Here is a 24,646-nt window from a genome sequence, read left to right as displayed (position 1 = left end):
AATTGCGCCGTCCCTGAGCGTTTCGGAGGGCAAGCGGCTCCGGATGACACAATGTTATGCAATGGGAACGGACTGTGTTCGTGCCTTGAATTCTGCTCGCTCTCATCCGTTTGAACAGCTGCTTGGAGATAACCTGATCAGGGTTATCCTCTGTCTTGGCACCGTGCAGGACTGTAACTCAGACCTACATGTTTGGTTTTAAAAGGTTGTAGTATTTCAGAACTTGGTGTTGTCAAACACACACTTGTTGTAAGCAAGCAGTGGAGTTGTGCTTTGTATTGCAGTGAAAGTGCGTGAAAACGTTCAGATCACTTTAAGCCTTTGTCATATTACTGTATCAACATCACAAGGAGCTTGCAGTGCAACCTTTAGAAGTAGAAGTTTATGTTCCAGAATGAGGTCAGAAAAGGTATTGACATGCATCATTGTGAAGTTCATTTGTAGCCAAACATCTACACATCCTGCACATGCTTTGCTTGGTTGTTTATATCAACCAATGAGGCTGGTATCAGAGTCTATTAAAATGTGTCCACACACTGAAAGAGCAACCTGGTATTTATAGATGTTTGAGAGAGAGAGAGAGAGAGAGAGAGAGAGGATGGGGGAGAGTGGGAGAGAGTGAGCCTGTGTTCCTAGACAATCAGCAGAGATAGTACAGGGTCTGTTGGGGGAGGAGAGCGGCCAGGCCAGAGCCTGCCAAGGTACGAGGTCAAGGTTTCCTCTTTAGTCCAACAGTCCTCACCAGCCCCCAGATCACAAGCCTCATCTCACCTTCTGGACCATGACGACCCCGGGGGAGCGGGGGGTGGGGGGGGGGCATGGGTGAGTCTCTGTGGGGTTGAACCATGTACCAGGCATTAGGATGTCCATGAGAACTATGCTTGTCAACGACCTGATCATGTTTAGGAGCTGGTTTTTGAATTCCGTATTACCCATTTCTCTTACTCAGTGATTTTACTGGATGAAAGGTGTGGAAGAATGAGGTAATAGAGAGAGGTTGAATAGGGAGTATGTCCTCAACGTATAGGATGTTACACACGCCATCATTTCCAATCCCCAACTCAGTCAAGCCATGAGAACAAGAGGTATGAGGTTCCTGTCCCAGAAACCCCTCTGGTGTGGGGACAAACCCAGGCAACTCCAGCTCCGTAGCCAGAGCGACTGTCACCGGGCCCCAGGACCCCCCTGGGAGGAGAAGGAGGGACGCCTGGCAGTCCGAAACAATGACTTCCGACCGGCTCCTGTCCTGGCTCCTCGCTCTCGGCCCCCGTCATTCTTTCATGAGGAGCTTCCTGTCTCGTGGCGCGCCAGAGCGCAGGTCTATCTGGCCGCCGTCCTAGGGAGAGAGGGGTTGGAGGCGGGGGGCAGACTTTCACTGCTGCTAGTGTTTACTATGTTGTGGATTCCCCCCCCCCCCCCCCCCCCCGCCAACGGCCTGTTTGCAGCACAGACTCCTGGCTGTCTTTGTTTATCATTCAGGGAGAGCAGTGTGTGTTTTTTTGGGGGGGGGTTGTCCTTGTGTTCTTCAGTCAGTCCATTTCATTTAGTGGATGCCCCCCCCCCCCTCCCCTCTTTCCACTTAAAAAAAATCCTAGACTCAGTCACAGCGCCCTGTGGACGCGGAGTCACTGACGAGCCCTCCACTCCAGCCCCCGCGCCCCCTCTCTCCCTCCCCTGTGCTGGCTTGGTCTGACCTGACACATGGCTTGCAGCACGTACCTTCTCCCTCTCTCCCCACACTCTCGTTCTGGCTCAGTGAGTTTGAGCAAACAGTCATAACCCATCAGGCTGGCCTTTCTTCCCCTTCCTGGGATCCCATAGCGGTCTGGTGGCCCCATAACCACGCTGGGACTGACCGGCGTGGGGTAGAACCAGACGGGTACCTGCAGGTGAAGCCTATGGTTTGAGCCTATAATGATTGTTTTTTGGGGCTTGGTGGCGAGAGATTCAGTGCTGTGTTTGTTTGTTGTTCCTCGTTGCCAGCACTTTATTTATTTATTTAAAAAAAAAAAATTGCTTACTCGGAACTTGGACTGCGACAATGTGATAGATGGCGTTTTTAACAGATTCTCTGGAATTTATTTGACTGCCTGTTTCAAGCCTGTGTCCTGTAATGGCTACCCTAAATGGGTTGGCGAGCAATTTCTGAGAAGCACTGATGATGTTAGAAGTCCCCCTGACTGTCCCACGCTGAGGATCTGGCTCTTTGTATTTGTATATGTAAACTATACACACAGCATCACAGCCATATGCTTTGTACCGTAACTAGGTCCCTGTAATTGTTTTAGTAAGGCTGTATGTAACACAAAGATGAACTCGTGCCAGGAGTTTCCAGGAAATGTCCAAACCGTTCCTATTTTAACTAAGGTCAAACTGAGGACAAGCAATGTAAAGAGGGCTCTGAAGGGTCAAAGATTCTGCAAAGCTCTTACGACTTAGTTTTTTCTGGAAACCTGTGCCTGCTTATTTAGCTGGATGATTCCCAGTGGTGTGGTGTGTGTGTGTGTGTGTCCACTAGATGGTCTACCTTTGATTGACAGGTCCTCTCCCCAGAACTTCCGGACACCCATTCAAACTTGTCTGGCTCCTTGGCTGAACGAGTGTTCTGTGTGACAACGCTCACATCATAACCAAAGTATTCCATCCATTCCCATTTAATCTATTTTTATTTCCTGTGAGATTCATTGATTTACTCATACTTGGCCCCCTTATTGAGCAAAACCAAGCCAGCAGTATCTAAGTAACCTATGCCTGTATCGCTCACTCATTGTATCACAAGGAAGCCCTATCAAAAGGAAACTATTCCAGGAATTCTGTCTGCCACTGGACCATCAGTCCTGAACCCTGAACCTCAGTTGAACCTGCAGTTTCCTTGAAAGAGTCCCACCAGCCTTCCTGCACACATGCATTCTATTTGGGGGATGGAATGGATACTGTTGGGTCACTCCACGTAGGCTACTGTAATGTTGGGTCTGACCGAACGGGCCATAGAAGTCTGCATATTGTAAAACTGTCTCATTCACTGAATATTTATTGAGTAAAAAATTTGTAATTTGAAAGAATCCTAAAACTATTTTGACGATGCTATAAAGACTTCTGGCTCCTATAGGGAATTTGGATAAGGTCCAATGTGTATAGTTAAAAAAGTGGTCTGCTGATACTATTTTTAGGATTATATAATTACCCATGACTCAAATATTGAATATGTATATGATGTTATCTATAAGTGTGTGTCTTATGTCATATGATATGCAATTTTACGGGTAACGGATATGTGGAATATTAGCCGAGTCAGTTAAATGAAGTCAGAGGATTATTACATTCTGTAGAAAACACTGCTTTGAAAGGGCCAGGCAGACGAGGACAGATTACTTTTGTTGTTCTCGGTTAGGAAACTTGTTTCCATGTGTAGCCGGTGTGTATCGGTGAAACTCACTCCTCAGGTATGTAACAGGCCACCCGCAACAACGAATAGCTAGCTTTTCGTTGGCGTAGTTGGTAGTGGTGGCGCTTGGGAAGACAGAGGTGGTAAGTTCGAACCCAGTGCGGGACGATTTGCCCGATACCTCTGACGGAGCTTGCAAGACCACGTCTGCTACACATGTATACAAAACAATCATCACAAAGATTAACCGAGACAAGAACCAAGGATGGGCACGCATCGTGCACGTTGGTCATGCGCGGCTCCCAGACAATTGGTTACATGTGGAGACTACTGCGTGTCTTGGTAGGAGGTCGGCGTCTCAACAAGGCTGCAAGGTGTTGATGGGCCGCCTAGGACTGTTGCGCACTGATCGCTTTACGCACTGCCATGTGAGTTTTTGTTCTGTAGCAATTGATGCGAAAACATTTTTCACTGGGCCTAATTGGAAACCAAACTTGTTATTGGTAAGGTCTTGTGTTTAGCGTCTTTGTTTATTTATATTTTGTTGTAATTATTTTGACCGTTATTGAGTTTTTTCCATGCGCCCAAGCATTTCTGGATGTCTATTAAGATGTTTAAAAAAAACTGTGTTAAAAAGTGATGCTAATTTAGTTGAATAATGGTTCTTAGAGTTTCAATGAGGCTGTAAAAACTGAAGCCAGAAAACAGAGCATTCCTAGAGGATCATTCATCGAGTTGAGTGGATGGGAAATCACCGGTGTTTTTTTTAGACTTTATTTACATTCTGGGCCTATTGTTTGAAAACATGGATATTATTTAGATGACAATGAAAGAAAAACATTTCTTCCACTGCAGAGGAAGTCTTTCAGATAGTCATCACAGGACAATGCAACTTTATTTTCAGTCATCAATAAAAAAAATCGAATGGATCAGTTGTAGAAACACCTACCGGATAAGTGCAAAGCCAGGGACAAATCCATAAAAGCTTCGGCTGCAATTAATGAGAATAGACGCACCAATGGGCGAAACGGCAAGGACACAGTGAAGGACTATGCTGAGTCCGTTATGGAGTTACCTAGTGAGTAAAACTAAATACCTTCATACTTTTTTCTCTCCTATTGTTCTATGTTGAGTATTTCAATGATTGATGAATGATAAGTGGAACTGGCGTTTTGGAGTTCATTCACTGACACTGAATGTGCGAAAAAAGAGCACGTGTGCCTTGAATGTTCAAGTTACTTTGATCCTGGAAGGTAAATAAAATGTTTAGAGGTTTTGCCAAAGCAGTGATGCAAAGTCTGATAGAACGTTGCTCCGCCAGGCTATTGTGCGTTTCAAGAGCACGACGCGCAAGGACTCATTTACTGGAAAGAGCGGTCCAGACGCGCCACGGCACGATTCGGGACTGAACGGACCGATGCTTTCTGCCTGAAAGGAGTGTGTGAATTTTGACGATTATTTTTCGCAATGTATTTGGAAGATGTGGCATCTCTTTGCGAATGTTTCACTTTTCAGGTACAGGTAAGAGCGATAATTTGTCAGATAAGTTGAAGCGAAGTGCGGTTTTTATTCCTGTTCTGTAGGCAACATGTATTTTCCATTCGGTCCGAAATTTTGTGTCGGAGGAAAATGTACATGGCAATAATAACCTTAATAATAATATTTAGGCTACATTAGATAGGCCTATTTATTTATAGTACTTGGGCTATATTTTTTAAGTAGTAAAATCCTACAGACATGTTCAATTCAAAAGGTTATTGGCTAATGGAGTTTCATGAAAGCTGTTTGAAAGTCATTTGAGGTTTGACGCAGTAGAATTCTGAGAAGCCTTAACACTGAACTTGTGCGCCAGTTCCAGCTCAGAGGCGCGCGTCACGCACGGGATTCCCCCGCGTAGGGCTGAATTAGGCTATTTATTAGTTATTAATTATTTATTGAAACATTTTTCATATCTATACCAATAGATGTGGCAGTCAACAACGTATAGCAGACCGATATATAAATTATGAGTTCATGTGTTCCATTATCATGTACCCACGTGAGTTATTAAAATCCCAGCAACTGCAGAGGGATATGGATTAATTTCCTGTTCATGCAGGGATGACTGTGCAGAGAGGAAAATACCCCTTGACGCAGCTCACATTTATGCTGATTCAGTCATTAACCATGACTTGGTGAATTCCTCTTCAGCATGAATTAGCAAAAAAGGAATAATACAAAATAAATAAAATAACGAATAAGGATTTCCCCATCTAAGATAGGACAATGGAGGAAATGGTGTCATGGCAGCATCACCTGATTGCTGATCTTTCAAAATGCTGCATTTCCCCCTCGACGTCGACCCGCGGCTCAGAACACGAGTGCTGATTGAAGATCGTCTCTCGGAGTTCCTCCTCGAATTATGAATACAGGCTCCGTGCCCATTAGAATGGCTCGCTGTGTTTACTGGCTCGACGTGAGGCTGTGGATGGACGTCCCAGACTCTTCCTCGGAGGCAGAGAGGCCTAGGAGGGATGTGCGTTCCGTGTCATCAGCCGTACAACTGCGTCATACCGGGCAATGTGACAGGCGTGAAAAGCACACATTCAATGTGTGGCACAGAGGAGCACAAGGGCCAGAGCGCCCACATGATCCGTTCCCGTTGCAGCTTTGGAAATCTAGGAACTCTGACCATGGTTAAATATAAATTCTGAAGTCACTGGATCACACAACTTTAATCCCACACAAGGCCTCTTTATGCTGTGTCGCCCGGTTGCCTTGCATGAGCTTTAGGGATTGCTCGCCCCTCTACGTGTGTGTCTGCACAGTCTTATCTGCATGTAAATACTGTTAGTCCTGTGCGCTGTCATGGCACTTAGCTCGGGGGGTATAAATCAAGTCGAACCTGACTTCTCCAGAGCGTGAGCTTATAAACTTGTGGACCCAAGAAGAGTTGCCTGAGACCTGAGAAATACTTTTATTTTCATCATTAAGAGACGGTTGTCAGAAGGGATGGAGCGAGAGAGGAGAGAAAGGAAGAGAGAGAAAAGGGGTGAGGAAAGAAAGAGGGGCTGTCACAGAAGACAAGACGCAGACTTCCATGCTCAGCTCAGAGCAGAAGATGGAATGAAAGTCTTTGCTTAATATCTTAGTTGCGCTCGCTACCAGAGGTGACATTCCAGGAAGAAGGACCTAAACATTTGTTATGCTTCGGTTGACAAAGTTGCATCCCTCTCTCGTGTGGTCATTGTTGCGTTTGAGAGCAGATACAAGACAGCGTTGGGAGTGGATACACTACACCAGGGGTCTTCTATTAGTTTGGAGCTGGGGCCGGTTCTTGAAACTGAGGCAAAGTCAGGGGCCGCCTATTGAAGAGCCCTGCACTACACTGTTAATGTGGGGACACATGTAGGGGTTCGGATACTTGTATCCGGTAGAGGCTTGAGTATCTTCATGTGTGTGTGTGTGTGTGTGTATATGTGTCTTTCCAGAACTGTTTGCCTTGCTGCTGATGGTGCTGGAGTGGACCCGACCAGTTCTACTGTCTCCTCTGAGACCCATCTGTGACCTGAGGGTCCTTGACCACTTCATCAAGGAGGCACAAGACGCAGAGGTGGCCATGGTGAGACGCAAACACACACACGGCCGGATGCGTTTTTTCCGGTGTCAGGGTCTCTTTGTCACAGTCTCTCTCTCTCTCTCTGTCTCTCTCCGTCTCTCTCTCTTTCTTTTTTTCCAGCGGTCGTGTCGAGAAGGATGTGGCCTTGCCATGCCTGTCACCGTTCCCCAATCGAGGGTAGACTTTGCTGCCTGGGAAACGAAAAATGTGAGTCTCGCTTTGTGAAGTGCCTGTTATTTTAGCCGCCACGATTTTAAGTTAGATTACGAATCCCGCTTGATCCTCCTGTTCCCCGCAGACCGTGGAGCAGGCTCGGGAGGTGCAGGCGGGCCTGTGGCTGCTGAACCAGGCCATGGGCTCACTACAGTCCTCGGTCAGCAACGCCGCACTGCGCGGCCACACAGCCAGCGCTCTGAGGAACATGCTGAGCATAGGGCAGGTGCTGCGCAGTCTCAGCATCCAGGTAAGCTGTGGGTCAAAGGTCAGGGGGTTTGAAAGGGGGTTCGATGAGAACATGCCCGGTTGTTCAGCACTCGGACTCCTTTGTATTCGGGGTCTGTCGACGGTGTGTATTCAGCAGGACAGTTTCAGTACATTTATAGTTTCAGGACATTGAATTGGACTCGGTCTCACGTCCTCATAGTGTTGCAAGAGAGTGTGGCATTGTGGGGGTTGCATGAGGAGAAGTCAGTTCTCCGAAAACAGCAAATCTGTAAACGCCAGTTGACAGGGTACACACCAAGGTCCGTCAGCGTCGGACCCGGAACGGACGTTGGAACCGTTCGGTCGAGCGTTCATCAAACAAACATGAAGCTGTGTATCTGCTGCCAAGTGAAACATTGCTCGTGACAGTGGATATACATTGAGCCTTTTTGCAAACCCCCCCCCTTTCCAGCGTTAGCTCAAGACTTGTGATATGGAACTTCCCGGATTTTCCTCCAGAGGATTTAAGACGTGGCTTTTTCTTTCTTGTTCCAGGGGTTCACCGCTCTGGGCGCGCTACGCGCCGAGGAGACATGGCGTGTGTCCACCGCCTCCGAGCTGCTCCAGGTCCACGTCAACTTCCTGCGAGGCAAAGTACGCCTCCTGCTGTCCAACGCACCTGCCTGCCACCAAGACGTCAGCTGATTGGTCTTCCCCACCCAAAGGCTGTGCCTAAGCCAATTGGAACTTCCCATGGCAAAGGGGCCGGATTAGACACTGACCCCTAAGACCCTGTTTGTTGCCTGTGGAGGTGTGGGGACTGGTGTCCTCACAAGAGAAACTGAAGCTGACAAGACAGGTTTGCTCCTGGAGGAACGAGGACATGTATAATCTTGGCATATGGACAAGAGGGAAGCACAACCAGCAATGTGGCCCACGAGAATGCACTGGCCTTAGCTCTTTGGCACTTTCTAGCACTTTGTGTGTGTGTGTGTGTGTGTGTGTGTGTGTCAGAATAAGAGAGAATGAGAGCTCTCTTTGTGTCTGCGAGAATGTGTGTCACAGTACGAGCGCAAAAGAATTTAGTTGTAACTTTTTTTTTTTACCCTAACTCTTCATTGCCTCGCAAATGGCCTGAGAGTTTTTATTGACATGCATAAAGGCTTATGACATGACCTGCCGTGATCTGCTACTCAGTCTCAGTCAACCATACACAACTGGGACTCTTCTAGTACTCTGTGCCGATCATTGCTCTACGTCTTCAAACATGTTTTGTAACGCTTTTGTAAATGACTATTTATAGAGATTTATATTTCTACCTGTAAGCCCCAATTATTGAGTGTAGTGTTAGAGCATGTGGACCCTCTTTGTACTATACATACTGACTGTATACCACTACTGAACAATGTTGTAAACTTTATTTGTACTCAATCATATCCCATGGTGCTCCACCGTTGTCCATCTTTTTAAGTATTTGTAATATGTCTGTCTCTGTGTACAGGTATTTAGTCAATTGTCATCCAGAAGAAGAAATTGGACAGCCTGAACAGTAAGGCTCATCTGGGGTGAACTAGAAAGATAGGTCTCACTAGAGAACGTGAGAACTCAGAAGCTGTTTGGTGATTATCTCAGTGCTTGTGTATGTGATCGCGTGTCCATGTATGGTTCTGGCAAACCAATGGTCAAATGGAGGTTGACGCAGATAGGGGGACTTTCCAGGAACAACACTGATTGGTTGTTGTGATGAATTTCCTGCTTGTCTCGCTTCTTCGTTCACACCACAGCCAATCAGCCACGTTCCTGGGAACGGTGGGGGTTGCTAACGTTACGGATCCACGCAGGCCTTCTGTTTTGTTGTTTCCTATTCAAGACTGTTTGCATGTCTTTTTTGTGTATTTTGTGTCCCAATCTGCCAACATGCCATTTGGTATTTATTAATTATTTAATTTAAGATATATTTTAGGGCATTTCTGCTTTGTTGGGACAGGCAGGAAATATAGGGAGAGAAAGAGTGTGGATATGCAGGAAATAGCCAGGGTTGGAATCGAACCCGGGCCTCTGCGGTGAGGCCTTAGCCTACGTGGTACACGCTCTTACCCAGAGTCCCCCCCCCCCCTCTCCCATTTGGTATTTAGAGACAAAATATTATTCTTAGATACAAAAGGATGTATGAAAAACAAGGCAGGAGGATGTTTGGTGCCCTGTTTGTTTGATAAGTGACTGATCTCTTTCCGTGAGGTTTATAGTCTCTGGCATCCTTCTGTGTGGTCTGGGCTGGAGCTAAAAGCTTATGTTAACCCTTGTGTTATCTTCGGGTCATTGTGACCCAGCGTCGTATTGCGACAACTTTACCGCATACAAAAACGAAGTGAAGCATTTTCTTTTAACCGTCGGGCTCTCTCAGACCCCCCACATTAAATTCTGCTTAACACTGCCCCCTAGTGGACCTCCTCAGGTAGTACGTTTACGTGAACAAGTAGGGCTCCAGTACTTAAGTATTTGATTTCTGACAATAACATTTAATTTGGCGCTTATGAATAAACAACATCACAGTCAGGTACAGTACAAAGGTTGAACAAACCCCAAAAGGACATTTATCAAATTAGAATGAAACACAAACACAGTCTTAATCTATGATGTGTGCTTGTCTGGCACAAGTCTGCATGCATAACATTATTAGCCAACAGCCGTGATCTTAGTCAGCTACGATGAAAAATGTAATTACAGTCAACACAGCACACACAGTTTACAAATACAGACGATGAAACAAACAAAATAAGGAAATCATTTTTCCACAACACAAATAATCAATCCATCTACAACATCCACATTGGATACAACTCCCTCCGTGTAAAGAGCCAGTCCTCTGCCTAGAAGCCATCACGGTCTGCTTGGATGGATGTGTCTCTTCCTGGTCACTGTGGGTCAGGGTAAAACACTTTGATGTGTATGGCCGAGTTGTTGCGCGTGCGAGTCATGGGCTCCCCGGCCTCATCTGGGTCCTCCGGCTCCAGGTCGTCCACCAGCTCCACAGTCGAGGTGTTGGCTGCCAGCTGTAGCGCCCCCTGGCTGCTGGCTTGGAGCTGCAGGGCGATGTTGATGGCCCGGTTGATGGCCAGGCCCAGGCCGTGGACACAGATCTCCCGGTGGCCTCCACCTTCCAGAAGCTTCTGGCAGCGCGCCAGCTGAGCCCGGAAGTCCGTCTTCATGTTGACGTAGACGTCGTTGCGGCGCTTGGGAAGCTTCCTGGGGAGGCGTTTGCGGAGGGTGTACTCGACGGGGTCCATCTCTACGGCCGCGCCGTCCGTGGAGGGAGGGGGCACGACCACGGGGGGAGGCTGGGGGATGGAGGCTGAGACTGGGCTGCGTGGCTCAGTCATCTCTCGCTAGGCTGGAGGCTGGTGATGGAACTGGGGACAGTGGAGGAAAAGCCTCCATTTTAGAACATCTCTGTGAATCGGGGTAACAACAAACATGATGAAAATAGGGAGCGCAGTCAAATAAATAGTTGAGAAGGTAAAAACAGGAAGCACAATCATTTATTTTTCTACTTTTGACCAGTCATAGTGAAAAACACTTATAAGACGAACATCTTTACACTAATATCAGTCTGTGAGGGGTCAATTCCTAACAGTAGACAACTATAAGTATATTAGCAGACGTACCCAATGATGTGACTGTGGTTGTCCTTTGAACGGAAATATGTGTAACTTATGCACGGATTACTCCATCATCGGTCAAATTCTAACACTCCAGTTATACCTTACGCTGTCTTTTAAAGTCGGAATTCTATGTATTTTCGCCTTTGACTCGTTGTTCTGCAGCATCCAAAACTGGTTGAGAACACCCGGAAACAGTCTTTTTGTGCACCGGAAATAATCTTAGAAACATTAGCATTGTCCCATAAAAATAATATTGCGCCACTGTCAGGATGCTCCAGAAAATGATGTCGTGGGCTTGTGTAATCTAGAGCTACATTTGATTGCAAGCCACCCTGTTAACACAATTCCCACTGTTTGATGTATCTGTGAGGGATCTTGTTGATATGTTGATTGTCGATGTGATCGTGCAATTATGAAACCTAGGCCACGTGCGAACATTTTGGCTTATGATTTACCATGCGTGGAAGCTTATTTGTTTCAAATATAAGCCCATTTAAGTAAAGATATACGTACACGTAAATGCACATTTGACATAATCGCCAAATCCTTCATCGCTCAGAAGTGGGGGTGTGTTTGGCTTGAAATAGCATAAACTCTAGCATTGGCTACTGGCTTGTCAGTGTGGAGTCACGTGGTACGAACAGCCCGGCCATGTTTCTGAAACACAAACAACAAGAGAGTAGCGAAGCGGACTAGACATCAACACGCAGCGACCGTAGGAGGAGAGGAGTGAAATAATAAATAAAATACTGAGCACGACTTCAGGATCAGTACCATTCTGTTGGAGGAGAACGTTTACATGAATACAGGAGAAACCAATGTACACAAATGAATAGTAAAGATTGTAGCTAAATAAATACAGCGTGTTTGTTAAATAAACATCGCCTCAGAAAAAAAGGTAAGTCATGGCTCCTCTCCTTGAACGTTTTGAAAAGGTTCAGTTGGCAGTTAGCTACATTAGCTATAAGGCTAACTTAGCTTGTTGCAGGCTATGCTGCTATGCAATGCAGTAACTAACTAACTAGCTAGCTATGTTGCTAACGTTGTTTGCTAATCTATAGAGGAATACGTATGTGTAATAGGTGAGAAACGTCTGTTTAGTGAATATTAAATCGTATGGGGATTGTAGGTGACTCATGATGTGTTGTGATTTGACTGAGCTAGTATTAAAGGCCATAATGTAAACAGCGGGGTAGAGTTGACAGATTTGGCCTGCATTGGTTGAAAAGGGAGAGGGGCAAGTTGATTTTAACACGCGCGGACACTCCGCCCCCTTCACTGTGATCTATACCTTGCAAGAAACGCAAGGCCCTAACGTCCAGCATACAGCTAATTAGGTAGGTAACCAGCAGGAGTTATACTTGTGCAACTGAAATAAGATATTCCTCTGGTATAGTTTTCAGTGGCAATGGTAGTGATGGATTTATGGTTGAAATGGAATGCCCCAGTGAGGAAGGAGGGCGGCGATCATGGTGCGCTCGAGCTTTACTTGCTAGCTAGCTAGCTAACGCTAGCTGTTAACTAACGTGTGACAAGCTAGCTAACTTGATGGCTCAACGGCAACATTTAGCCTTCTAGCTAGTTGGAGTAATAAACATGCAACTCTTAAGATGTTCGGAGTCAAATGGAAATAAACATGGATTGTGTTTAATAGGATCATATTTAAACGTAATGCATTTCGAAATGCAGTTAGTAGCCGATGCTAGCTATGTCCCACATACCCCGTTCTGCGCTATTGCGTGTTATTGTTTTGACAGGTTTTACTCTTAGCTAGCATTGAACCCTGTAGCCTACCTATTACCATGGCTATTGGGAGCATTCTAAGCAAATTTCCGCATAACTTTGTAGCCAGAGAAAGACCATTCTTAATTAAAAAGTTGCAACAACAGTGAGAATCAGCGATAAGAAGCAGATATAGGGATTTGACATTGTTAGACACAGTTTTGGTATTGAATGTGGGTGTGACCTAAAGCTTGCCCGGCAAGTATTTTATTGAAGATTATACTTGATGGTTCACTCGTTAGTTTCAGGATTCTTCCAGTTATAAGAGGGACCCTTGCCTCTAGAATCTGGCGCTGGTATGCTGTTGCTTGGTTATGACCCTTGTTCCCATGACATTGGCAGGTGCTGTGTCTCAAAGGGGCTGTGTTTGTAAAGTTTTTCTTGGAAGTGTGTCATCATCATTGTAAACACCAAAGCTAGCAGTGTGTATTGTTCATTTTTACATTAAAAAAAAATTATGTCTTGTGTATGTCCACAATGTGTAGTACTTTTCACAAATGCCAATATTAAGTTTTAAGCTTTGTAATGCACTAGTGTTAGTACCGGAGGACTAATCTGACTGACACGTATTCTTTAAAGCACAGTGACAGCATTTTACATTGAACGCTGTTAGCTCAAAATGTTGGAACAAGTCAAAGTAATCAAGCTCTTCCCAACACAGTGCAGACTGCCCTGCTCACACTGTGTCAACACACTGAAATCAAATTACATCGCCTTGGCAATCAGGAGATAGGCAGTTTGCCAGCCTCGTTTGAGAGTGTCTCTCTGTAACTTCTATTAAGTCCCTGTTCTCTCTCTGTCTCTCTGTGTCAGTGGTTTGAAGGGAGGAGGACAGGAGCCAGAGGAGTTACCTGGAGGGTCTTGGTCCAGTCACGTTTCAGTTGGAGTGACAGAACAACGAACAAAACGAGTTAGAGAGGGAGAGAAGGAGCGAGTGCATCTGCTCCTGCCTGCTGTTCCAGCGGCCTCTTCTGCTTTGGTTTTGGCCTGTCGTTTTTTTTTTTTTTCTCCTGCGTTCGAGTGATCGTGATTTTTTTTTTTTTACACGTCGCAATCATTGCCGTTGCTAACGAGATTGTTTTATTTCGTTTGGGCGGCGGATTACAAGACACTGAGGTTTTTGATTTTATGAAGACGTTCTTCAGCTGTGAGCAGAGGTTTTTCCTGCCTCGGGAGTTATTCTCACACCACGCACGCACACACACACACACACCTGAAACTGGCAGCTATCCTTCTTCCTACCAGTGTGTTTGAGGAGCTCTGTGAGCACACATCTACAGCACCACTCAGCCTTCTACTCACCTACGCCTATCTTCACCAGCCCCAGCCTGGTCCAGCCCAGTCCAGCCTGGTCCTCTCACCTGGACAGGGTAGGTGTGTGTGTGGAGGTGCGTGAGCGTGTGTGTGGAGATGCACGCGAGTGTGGGGATGCATGCATGTGGGTGTGTGTGTGTGTGTGTGAGGATGCATGCATGTTGATGTGTGTGTGTGTGTGTGTGTGTGTGAATGCATGCATGTGTGGGGCGTCATGCGTGGATGTGCAGTTGTGTCAGGATGCTTGCATGTAGATGTGTGTGTGTGTGAGGATGCATGCACGTAGGTGTGTGTGAGGATGCATGCACGCAGGTGTGTGTGAGGATGCATGCACGTAGGTGTGTGTGAGGATGCATGCACGTAGGTGTGTGTGAGGATGCATGCATGCAGGTGTGCTTGAGGATGCATGCATGCAGGTGTGCGTGAGGATGCATGCGTCCCTACGGAGCTGTCAGTGTTTTGTCCAGTCCTCGTTGTCTGTGTGCTCCACACTGACCGACACGCCCCTTTTTCTGCCACTTTGCAGATACTCAGTTCTGTGAGGACTTGAGGAATATGACTGCTGAGACTCTTAACTTCGGCCCAGAATGGTAACCCGCCCCCACTCTCTCCCCTCCCCCCCCACACACACCTCCTTTTCCTGCTTCCTCTCCAAGTCCCTCCACTGTCCCGTGTACACACCTCCTCCCACTCCCCAACTCTGCTTGCCTTTTAATGACCACTTCCTGGACAGTCTTCTCTCCGCTCACATTTTCTGCTCCAACATTCCTTTGTGTCTTCTTCCCTTCGACCCTCCTCCTTTCATCGCAGTCTGTCCATTCTCTTCCCCTCTCTCTCCCTAATACACATTCATTTCTCCCCGCATTCCACAATACTCATTCTTCTTGTCCTCTACCTCCGTCTTCCTAGCCCCCCCCCCCCCCTCCCCTCGCCCTCACTCTGTCTTTATCTCTGTCTCTCTCTCTCTCCCTGCCTTCCTCCCCCTTCTGTCAATGTTAGTGCAGGGCTTACAGGGCGGTGTGGCCCCAGGTCTGGTCCAAGGCCATCTCTAATGGACTGTGACTGCTGTGCGCATTCCTGATCCCTGGCCAACACACAGATTACCCCTCCGTTTACATCTGTGGTGTGCTCTGTCGCTCCTCTCTCGTCCTCTCGTTTCCTCTCTGTTCCTCTCTTGTCCCCCTCTCTCTTCATCTCTTCCTCTTCTCTCTTCCTCTCTTCCTCTCTCGCCCCCTCTCTCTCAGATGTGCCATCTGGATGTGGTGTGGAGTGCTGTATCTCATTCTGACATGCAGGGAAAGCATACGACTAAAGCCGGCACACACACAGTGTTTGTTTTTTTGCTGACCAGCGTAGCTTACTGATGGCTTCAACACGCCCAAACATCAGCGTTCTGCCCATATGTGAATTTCTAAGTTGGGTGTTTTGAAAACAGCAACAAGGCAACAAGCTCATTTGATCTAGGTGGAACAGCAGCTGCGGTACATGTGCTGAATGTGAAGCGTGTTTCTCCCGGGTTAGGAGATCCACCCCCAAACCTCATGTGTACATCTGTCATATTCATCACCCCGTAGTATACAGTTACTCCTAAGCAGCTCAGAGTGGGGGTGTCAGCCCCGTTGAGAGTGTGTATGATTAACCTCTGTTGTTCTCTCCCCCCCTCACCCCTCCTCCCCCCCCCTCACCCCTCCAGGCTCCGTGCACTGTCCAGTGGGGGGAGTGTGACGTCCCCCCCCCCCTCCCCCGCCATGCCAAAGTACAAGCTGGCCGAGTACCGTTACGGCCGAGAGGAGATGTTAGCACTTTATATCAAAGACGACACGGTGAGTCAGCGCCACAGCCGGGGCTAGCCGCCACAGCCGGGGTTAGCCGGGGCTAGCTGGGGCTAGCCGCCACAGCCGGGGCTAGCTGGGGCTAGCCGCCACAGCCGGGGTTAGCTGGGGCTAGCTGGGGTTAGCCGGGGCTAGCTGGGGCTAGCTGCCACAGCCGGGGTTAGCTGGGGCTAGCTGGGGCTAGCCGCCACAGCCGGGGTTAGCTGGGGCTAGCTGGGGTTAGCCGGGGCTAGCTGGGGCTAGCCGCCACAGCCGGGGTTAGCTGGGGCTAGCTGGGGCTAGCCGCCACAGCCGGGGTTAGCTGGGGCTAGCTGGGGCTAGCCGCCACAGCCGGGGTTAGCTGGGGCAGCTGCAGGAGCCTCCTCACAGCCGCCATGCCCAGGGGCTGGAAACATGCACAGGTGGAGCAGAGCAGGTGTTCTTGTGGATGAAAGGGGGTTCGGGAGGGCTTGGCTAGATTGAGGAGGAAGATGAGTGTGTGTTTGCTGTGATGTCTGGTCTCACGAGGTGGGAGATAAATTGGAAAGTATTAAAAAAATATATAAAAGCCCATCTGGGCCGCTTGTAGGGTGTGTGTGACATCATCGGGCTCTTTGACTGTGCGTTGCGTGTCTCTGATTGGCTCCAGTTTTTCACCTCACCGTCAGATCACAAGTGTCACACAACGCATGCTCTGTAATGAAATGTAATATGCTGTGTGCATCTTGTGTGTGTGTGTGCTGTGGATATCCCAGGGTGGTGGAGAGAGGTGTTGTTGTTGATGTTGTTGTTGTTGTGTTGGAGCAGGTCCCAGAGGAGATGCAGGATAAGGAGTTTGCTGCTATTCTCCAAGATGAGCCAACCCAGCCTCTGGCTCTGGTGCCTCTCACAGAGGAGGAGCAGGTCAGACACACACATTTATACACACACATTTATACACACATTTGCACATACGCACACACTAAGTCGCAGATGCATGTTGTCACCTACACACACACATACTCACACGCATGCAGACACCTTCCCACAGACACCAGCTCCAATACACTCATGCACATTTACACGCCCACACACGAGCATATGCCCATTCTCACGGAAACATGCCTCGCTCCTACTCACACACACACACACACTCTTTTAATACAGCGTGACACGCTTGCAGTGTGAAGCAGCATTCCTGACATTCCTGTGTGTGTTCTGTGCAGAGGAACTTCTCCATGTCTGTGAACAGCGTGGCCGTGCTGAGGCTCATGGGAAAAGGAGGAGGGGCCGCGGCGCCCGCGGGCGTGGCCAGAGGCCGAGGCCCCACCAGGGGCCGAGGTGAGACCATGACACCACCATGACACCAACCATGGATGGATGGACGAATGGATGTACAATTCTATTGCCACAATGAAAACAAAGTGAACAGCTCAAAGGATAGACACCTCCACCTAGGAAGACACGCATCAGTTTCTCCTTCTCTCCCGTTCGTGTGTGTGTTTACCTGCTCCTTCCCCTCGTTCATTATCCTGATCCAGCGCATGTCCTCCAAGCCCGTCCCAACACAGGCTCTGTGGGGCCAGATCCGCCTCTAACTCACCTGCCTCTAACTAGCCTGCCTGTAACGCGCCCGCCTATAACTCATATGGGTTTATGGGCTTATGAGTACAAACGCAGCACTGAGCTGCTAGGCTGTCCTGACTCTCTCTCCACAGTGTAAACACTGGGGAGGTGAACACTGAGTTGGGGTGGGATTCTGATCCTGTGTGTGTGGGTGTGTGTGTGTTTCCAGGACGCGGCCGAGGAGAAGGTGGATTCTACCAAAGAAGTATTGAGGAGGCAGAGGTGGGCTTTGGCCGCGCCGCCAGAGAGATCCACCGCTCCCAGAGCTGGGACGACAGGTAACCAAGCAACCGGACCATTTCCCCCTCTCTCTCCCTCGAAACGCCAACTTCCTGTTTACTTCATTAGTTTTGTCTTTCTGAGAGGGCGTACATTGGTTGGCTGTACACAGTCGTAGGGTCTCTTCTTTAAGTCTCTTTCGCTCTCTCTCTCCCCCCCGCCTGCACGTCCCCTCTCTCTCGCTTTAACCCCCTCCCCTGTCTCCAGGGGCGAGAGGCGCTTTGAGAAGGCGAGCGTGCGCGGGGGGCGCGAGGCCGTGCGCGTGGGCTTCGAGGAGGCGGGGCCGGCGGCCGCCAGGAAGGAGTACACGCGCTCCGACAGCGATAACTGGCGCATCCTGAGGGAGGAGCAGGAGGAGGAGGAGGAGGCCGCCGCCGCCAACGACCCCGGGGGCAGCTGGAGGCTGGCGGGGGTCCGCAGAGACGGTACACACACACACCTACTCTTACACCCTAATATTCACATATACTTATTTTTATACACACAGTTGCGTCTTTTATAGCATGTGTTCACACACACAGAGATGGTACCCCCCCCCCCTCTCACACACACACACACACACACACACACACACACACACACACACACCCTCCTACCCTTATACTTCTAATATTCACATATACATTTTGTATACACACAGTTAGGTCTTTTTTAGCACGTGTTCACACACAAATACTGTCAAATCTGCCGTATGGACCTGCTGTTTCCGGGATACCCTCACTGACCCTCCCGTGCTCTTTTCCCCCCTCCCCCCAGACGGGGGTCCCCGCTCGGCCGGGTGGAGGGAACACGTGGGTCCTGGGGAGGGCCGGCGCAGGAAGTTTGACTTCGACTTCCGGGAGCCTGGGGAGGGGGGCCGGCGGCGCAGCGAGGGCCCGGAGGACGAGCGGGACGGCCTGCCCGAGTGGTGCACCGACGAGGAGGACGGGGAGATGGGCACCTTCGACGCCTCCGGGGCCTTCCTGCCCATCTCCAAGGTAACGGAGAAGAGAGAGAGAGAGAGAGAGAGAGAGAGAGAGAGAGAGAGTGAGTGAGTGAGTGAGTGAGTGAGTGAGTGAGTGAGTGAGTGAGTGAGTGAGTGAGTGAGACAGAGACAGAGACAGAGACAGAGACAGAGACAGAGACAGAGACAGAGACAGAGACAGAGACAGAGACAGAGACAGAGACAGAGACAGAGACGTGGGATTTTGTGTTTATACATTTTGAGCTCTAATCAATATTTGCTTCCCCCCCTTCCTACTTCTCTCCTCTTCTCCCCCGCTCTCTCTCTCTTCTCACCCAGAAGGGAGGCAAGGAGTCCATGATGGGGGATCTGGAGTTCCAGGGCATAGAGGAGGAGGAAGGCAGGGAGGAGGACGAGGAGGGAGGGGGGCAGGAGGAGGAGTGCACAGGAGACATGGAGAGGAATGGGAGCGCAGGGGGCGACAGGGACCAGGGTGAGTCCTCTCTCTGAGTCAGTGACTCTTTTCAATCTGCCACATTGATCCCTCCATCCTTGGGCGAATAAGGTCACGGTTCTCAGTCGCTTCTGTCTTCCATCTCTCTGACTCGGCAGGATGGAACATGAGATGCATGTTCAGATCGCATTACTTACCCTTCTGTTGTTGTTTTTTTCCTTTTCTTTGTCTCTCTTTCCCTCTCTCTCTCTCTCTCCTCTGTTGTCCCTGTAGAGATCAGAGAGATTGTATCCAGCCTGAGTGACGGCGAGGGGAAGCCCCCGTCGTTGCCCCCCTCCGCCTCTCCCCCCGCCCTCTCGGCCCCCCCAGCCCTGGGCCTGAAGAGCGGGCCCCCCCTCGCTGGCCTGGAGCCCTCCCCGCTGGCCAACAGCCACTCAGCCAAGGCCTGCACCATGCCAAGTAAAGGTACGCACATACTCTTTGTGTGTGTGCGTCGTGTGTGTGTGTGTGTGGACCTCCCTCACTAACCCCCCAGCTGTGTTTGGTGTGTCCCCTCAGAGGATGAGCCAGCAGGGGGCTCCACCCAGGCCAGCCCCCGTGCCTCCTGCGGTCTGCCTCCCCCCCCCCCCTCCTCCTCCTCCGCTGCTAGGGCCCTCCCTCCCCTGGGGGGCGACACCGAGGACGACGAGGGCATGAAGCACCTGCAGCAGGTAGGAACACGAGCTGCTACGTGTGTGTGTGTGTGTGTCCGTCCAAGAAGCCGATTGGACTGTTAACCAAACTGTGTGTGTGTGTGTGTGTAGGAGGCGGAGCGTATGGTGGCGTCCCTGCAGGACTCGTCCCTGGAGGAGGAGTGCTTCACGCAGGCGCTGCGGCAGGACAGCGGCAGGAACACGGCGGCCGCCCTGCCCCTCTCCCACGACGCCGCCATGAAGTGGTTCTACAAGGACCCCCAGGCCGAGATCCAGGGTGAGCGCTCACACACACACACACACACATATCTACCCCCCCCCCCCCCACACACACACACACACACATACATACATACATACATATATACCCCCCAACAAACAAACACACACACAGTCCACCCTCTCCTTCACCTCACCTATCCCCCCCCCCCCCCCCCCCCCAGGTCCATTCACCACCCTGGAGATGTGTGAGTGGTTCCAGGCGGGCTACTTCACCATGACCCTGCTGGTGAAGCGAGGCTGCGACGAGGGCTTCCAGCCCCTGGGCGACGTCATCAAGATGTGGGGCCGCGTGCCTTTCGCCCCGGGCCCCTCTCCCCCGCCCCTGCTGGTCAGGCCCCCGCCGCCACGCCCCCTGCCCGCCCGCGGCCCCGCCGTGAGTCCCGGGTCCAGGGGACCCTGCCTGGCGTGTTGTGATGCTGATGTGGAGTGGGGGGCTGCAGTTTCAAGTTCTCTCTTCCACACTGCCTTCTCCTCACTCTTTTTTTTTTTCTCTCTTCTTTTCTTCTCAATCCCCATCTCCCTCTATCGTCCTTCCTTACCCCTTTCCTCCTCTCTCTCTCTGTCTCTCTCTCTCTGTCTCTCTGTCTCTGTCTCTCTCTCTCTCCCCCCTCTCCAGTCCACCCTGGATCAGGAGCGTCTGAAGAAGCAGCAGGAGCTGTCAGCAGCAGCCACTCTCTACCAGCAGCTCCAGCAGCAGCAGCTGTTCCAGCTCATCAACAGGTGTGTGTGTGGACGTGTAGTCTTCAAACATTCAAAACTTGTTTTCGACTTTCAAGTCTTCGAAAACTTGTAGGAAATATCAGTAAAACCTTTTTAGAATTGTTTTACATTTTAAGTTAGTTGCATGTGTTTGTCTTGGTATGTGTTCTGTGTGCCTTATTTTAATGTGTGTGTGTGTCAGGTGCGGAGACCAGGGTATGATGCCTTCGATGAACAGGTCGATGTCAGTGCCAGATACAGGGTCCATGTGGGACATGCATACCTCAGCTTCACAGCAGTCAGGTGAGAGCACACACACACTCACACACACTCACTCATGGTCCGTTTGCTTGCATTCCTTTACACTCTTCCTCCCTCCCTCCCTCCAGGCGGTGAAGCCAGTTTGTGGGACTTAACAATGAATTCTTCAACTCAGGGTCCAACTCTGGAACAGCTTCAGAAGGTGAGCTGGGCCCACAGCGCCCTCTAGGCCCCCAGCAGCTCCACTGTACCTCCAACACTGCACCTCCAACACTGCACCTCCAACACTGTACCTCCAACACTGCACCTCCAACACTGTACCGCCAACACTGCACCTCCAACACTGCACCTCCAACACTGCACCTCCAACACTGCACCTCCAACACTGCACCTCCAACACTGCACCTCCAACACTGCACCTCCAACACGACGCCTTCAAACACACCTTACTGAGTCCCACACAGTCACACAAACACACAGCCAAACACTCGATAAGCATGACTTACCTCCAGTGATTTAACCTTCGACCCTCCTCCTCCCCCATGTGACCTTGACTCCTCCCCCCAGCTCCAGCAGGAGAGGAGAGAGGCTGAACTCAGGTCGAAGCGCGAGGAGGAGGAGCAGCGCAAGCGGCGGGAGGAGAAGAGGAGGCAGCAGGAGGAGCAGAAGATAAGGGAGGAGGAGGAGCTGTTCAGACGCAAACAGGTAGGAGGAGAAGCAAGGTGTGTGTGTGTGTGTGTGTGTGTATCAGGGTTCGTGACCTCTGGCTGTCTCTCCCATGTCTGTGGGGTGTGTTGGATGTTGGCCTGGTGTGCAGACATTGCAATGAATGTCACCTGTGCCCCTCTCTCTCTCCCCCCTCCTTAGTGTCGGCAGCAGCAGGAGCTGATCATGAAACTGCTCCAGCAGGCCCCCCAGCAGGCCGGGGGAGGAGCAGGGGGCTCAGGTTCTGGCTCCGGCTGGAGCGGGGGGCCCACCTCTGGGCTTGCCAAGCAGGGCAAGGGCCTCAGTCTGCTGGACCTCCAGCAGCAGGAGACTGAACGCCTCCTCAAACAGCAGCAGAGGGTGCAGCAGCAACAGAGAGACCGAGTGAGTGAAGGAAGGAAGGAAGGAAGGAAGCATCTGATTGAAGGATGAACGGATGGAGGAGTTTTCTTTTTTTAAACAAATCCTCTTTCTCTTTCTCTCCCAGCACCCTGGCTTGTCGATGGGGGGCCAGTGGGGGGAGGGGAGCGTGGGGAGCCTGTGGAGCGGGGGAGTGCTGGATGGCAAGGCAGGGGGCTCCGGGGGCATGGGGCTGTGGGACGAGGCGGTGAAGAACCAGAGCAGCATGAGGAGCGGAGGCCTGGGCATGAAGAACAGCCGCAGCAGCCCCTCACTCAGGTAACCATCGCTCTCTCCTTTCTCCCGTTTCTCTCTCTTCTTTCTCTCCCTCGCTTTACCTGTAAATCCTTATTTCTCTTGATATCGCTCTCTCGTTCCGTCTTTTCTTTGCTCTCTCTCGTTTGCGCTCTAGTTCCTTCTCTCTCTCTCTCTCTCTCTCTCTCTCTCTCTCTCTCTCTCTCTCTCTCTCTCTCTCTCTCTCTCTCTCTCTCTCTCTCTCTCTCTCTCATATGTTCATTCTCTTTCTTTTACTCTCTCATTCTCTCACTTCGCTCTCACCCTTTCCCTCATATCCTCTCTACCCCCCCCCCCTTCCCCTTGCTCCGCTAGCATGTATCATGTATCTGTACTGACCTCCCCCCCAGCGAGCAGTACATGCTGCGGAGGAAGCGCACGGAGGAGGAGGACAAGCTCTTGAAGCTGCTGCAGGGCATCAAGCAGCCTCAGGACGGCTTCACCACCTGGTGTGAGCAGATGCTGCACGCCCTCAACACCTCCGCCAACAACTCCTCCTCCGCCCTGGACGGTAGGGCCCCCCACACACACACACACACACACACACACACACACACTCTCCTCTTCCGCAAATCTCCCTTCGCCCACCACCCCTTTTGGCTTCTCTTTCACCTGTGCTAACGTGTGTGTGTGTGTGTGTGTCCAGTGGCCACCATCGTGGCCTACCTGAAGGAGGTGGAGTCTCCGTACGAGGTGCTGGACTTCATCCGCTCCTACCTGGGCGACACCATGGAAGCCAAAGCGTTTGCCAAGCAGTTCCTGGAGCGCCGTGCCAAACAGAAAGCCAACCACCAGAGACAGCAGCAGCAGGTGAACCCCCCCCCCCCCACAGTACCCTGATGAGTGTACACTGTGCGTGTGAGAGGGAGAAAGCGCTGACCGTAAAAACATCCTTGAGAGTGTATTGAATGGCGATATTGATTGGTAACAAAGCACCTGTCCTTCCTGTGTCCTTTCCAGCTGTCAAAGGAAGTGGCGGGGCTAAACATGAACTTCCCTCTGCAGGTGAGCACCTCACCAGCCCTCTGCCTCCACCCCCCACACCGCAGAGAGCGCTCTCATTCAGCCACTCACAGGCCGTCTTCGAGACGAGGGTCATGGGGGGTTTGAACACAGAAAGAGAGGCTTCTGGCTGTGTTAGAGAAAGAAGCGTAGTTTCTCTCTCTGTCTCTCACACACTATCACTCTCTCTTTTACTCATTCCCCCTCACGCACACACACTCTCTCAAACTCTGTTTCTCGTTCACACACTCCATTTCTCTCACGCACACACACTATCCCTGCCTCCCTCTCTGTCACCCCCCTCCAGGACTCCATGCGGGGGGTGAACCCGGCAGCGCTGCAGTCCATGTTCCAGGCTGCCCAGATGGGCAAGGGCGGGGTCTACGACTCCCAGGGGGGCAAGATGAAGAAGAAACAGCCCGTGATGCTGCACTCTGACCCCAGCATCCTAGGTAGCTCGCAGCCCCTCCACGCATGATCCCAGCACACCTGATGCTTAGCTGTTAGCCCTGTCCGACACGGCTCGAACCACCCTCGTTACTTACACGCTTGTTTCTTCATGTTGTACTGCTTACTTATTCGTACTTTTTTGGGGCCGCAAATGACTTCAAGTACGATTCTTCTGTCGGTTGAAATTGTAGTGCAGCGTCAATTTACAAAATTGTTATTGAAACTTTTGCTTCACTGCTGCGGAACGCTCTCTCCATCTTTCCTCGCTCTTTATCTCTCTCTCTCTCTCTCTCTCTCTCTCTCTCTCTCTCTCTCTCTCTCTCTGTCTCTGTCTCTGTCTCTCTCTGTCTCTCTCTGCGCTATCTCTCTCTCTCACCTCTCTCTCTCACCTCCCTCTCTGCTATCTCTCTCTCTCTCACCTCCCTCTCTTCAGGGTACTCATTCCATAACGCCGGGGAGCGTCTGAGCCTGAATGAGATGGAGATGGTGGAGGATTACTGAAGCAACAGCAGCAGCAGCAATAGCTACCTGAGGCCTTCTGTCTACTAATGAGACAACCTGATGACGAATGTGCACTGTCGAGGGGGGGGGGGGGTAAGGGGGGGG

At 50.3% G+C, this 24,646-nt stretch overlaps 3 protein-coding genes across 9 annotated transcripts; 2 read left to right on the top strand and 1 right to left on the bottom strand.

Moving 5' to 3' along the window:
* The first annotated feature begins 1,813 nt into the window (after positions 1–1,813).
* On the top strand, positions 1,814–9,572 carry epoa (erythropoietin a). Of its 6 annotated transcripts, none has more exons than XM_062449811.1 (5): positions 1,814–1,901; positions 6,856–6,986; positions 7,104–7,190; positions 7,282–7,446; positions 7,962–9,572. In XM_062449811.1, exons 2-5 carry the CDS (start codon positions 6,876–6,878, stop codon positions 8,109–8,111), a joined length of 513 nt encoding a protein of 170 aa, XP_062305795.1. In that variant the 5' UTR covers positions 1,814–1,901; positions 6,856–6,875; the 3' UTR covers positions 8,112–9,572. The 6 variants fall into 6 exon arrangements, with proteins under 6 accessions (XP_062305795.1, XP_062305797.1, XP_062305794.1 ...); XM_062449813.1 differs by having other exon boundaries at positions 1,824–1,889; XM_062449810.1 differs by lacking the exon at positions 1,814–1,901 and adding an exon at positions 3,630–3,813.
* A 341-nt stretch (positions 9,573–9,913) lies between these two features.
* pop7 (POP7 homolog, ribonuclease P/MRP subunit) lies at positions 9,914–11,376 on the bottom strand. The gene is made up of 2 exons (XM_062449526.1): positions 11,072–11,376; positions 9,914–10,816 (listed from the first exon to the last, which is right to left on the bottom strand). The coding sequence occupies exon 2, from the start codon at positions 10,784–10,786 to the stop codon at positions 10,322–10,324; it is 465 nt and encodes a 154-aa protein (XP_062305510.1). The 5' UTR covers positions 10,787–10,816; positions 11,072–11,376; the 3' UTR covers positions 9,914–10,321.
* A 327-nt stretch (positions 11,377–11,703) lies between these two features.
* gigyf1a (GRB10 interacting GYF protein 1a) lies at positions 11,704–24,625 on the top strand. Of its 2 annotated transcripts, none has more exons than XM_062449524.1 (25): positions 11,704–11,966; positions 13,664–14,220; positions 14,691–14,754; positions 15,858–15,987; positions 16,783–16,878; positions 17,181–17,295; positions 17,750–17,858; positions 18,067–18,284; positions 18,616–18,836; positions 19,142–19,295; positions 19,530–19,721; positions 19,815–19,966; positions 20,060–20,225; positions 20,392–20,603; positions 20,847–20,950; positions 21,132–21,232; positions 21,319–21,392; positions 21,758–21,895; positions 22,058–22,279; positions 22,383–22,573; positions 22,939–23,099; positions 23,235–23,398; positions 23,549–23,593; positions 23,898–24,042; positions 24,474–24,625. In XM_062449524.1, exons 3-25 carry the CDS (start codon positions 14,720–14,722, stop codon positions 24,539–24,541), a joined length of 3,213 nt encoding a protein of 1,070 aa, XP_062305508.1. In that variant the 5' UTR covers positions 11,704–11,966; positions 13,664–14,220; positions 14,691–14,719; the 3' UTR covers positions 24,542–24,625. The 2 variants fall into 2 exon arrangements, with proteins under 2 accessions (XP_062305508.1, XP_062305509.1); XM_062449525.1 differs by having other exon boundaries at positions 11,705–11,966; positions 19,145–19,295; positions 24,474–24,622.
* The last annotated feature ends 21 nt before the right edge of the window (positions 24,626–24,646 follow it).

Source organism: Osmerus eperlanus, chromosome 23 (assembly GCF_963692335.1).
Source record: "Osmerus eperlanus chromosome 23, fOsmEpe2.1, whole genome shotgun sequence".
Classification (NCBI taxonomy): domain Eukaryota; kingdom Metazoa; phylum Chordata; class Actinopteri; order Osmeriformes; family Osmeridae; genus Osmerus; species Osmerus eperlanus.
Note: the sequence above shows the minus strand (reverse complement) of the source record. Positions and strands in the feature narration are given on the sequence as shown.

Excerpts from the sequence above, each read along its gene's own strand:
- pop7 (XM_062449526.1), bottom strand. The coding sequence starts at position 10,786 with ATGACTGAGCCACGCAGCCCAGTCTCAGCCTCCATCCCCCAGCCTCCC.
- epoa (XM_062449807.1), top strand. The coding sequence starts at position 4,885 with ATGTTTCACTTTTCAGGTACAG. Across the intron at positions 4,907-6,855 it reads GTTTCACTTTTCAGGTACAG|AACTGTTTGCCTTGCTGCTG; the intron begins GTAAGAGCGATA and ends GTGTCTTTCCAG. Across the intron at positions 7,191-7,281 it reads CTGCCTGGGAAACGAAAAAT|ACCGTGGAGCAGGCTCGGGA; the intron begins GTGAGTCTCGCT and ends TGTTCCCCGCAG.
- gigyf1a (XM_062449524.1), top strand. The coding sequence starts at position 14,720 with ATGACTGCTGAGACTCTTAACTTCGGCCCAGAATG. Across the intron at positions 20,226-20,391 it reads CCCCCAGGCCGAGATCCAGG|GTCCATTCACCACCCTGGAG; the intron begins GTGAGCGCTCAC and ends CCCCCCCCCCAG. Across the intron at positions 20,604-20,846 it reads TGCCCGCCCGCGGCCCCGCC|TCCACCCTGGATCAGGAGCG; the intron begins GTGAGTCCCGGG and ends CCCCCTCTCCAG.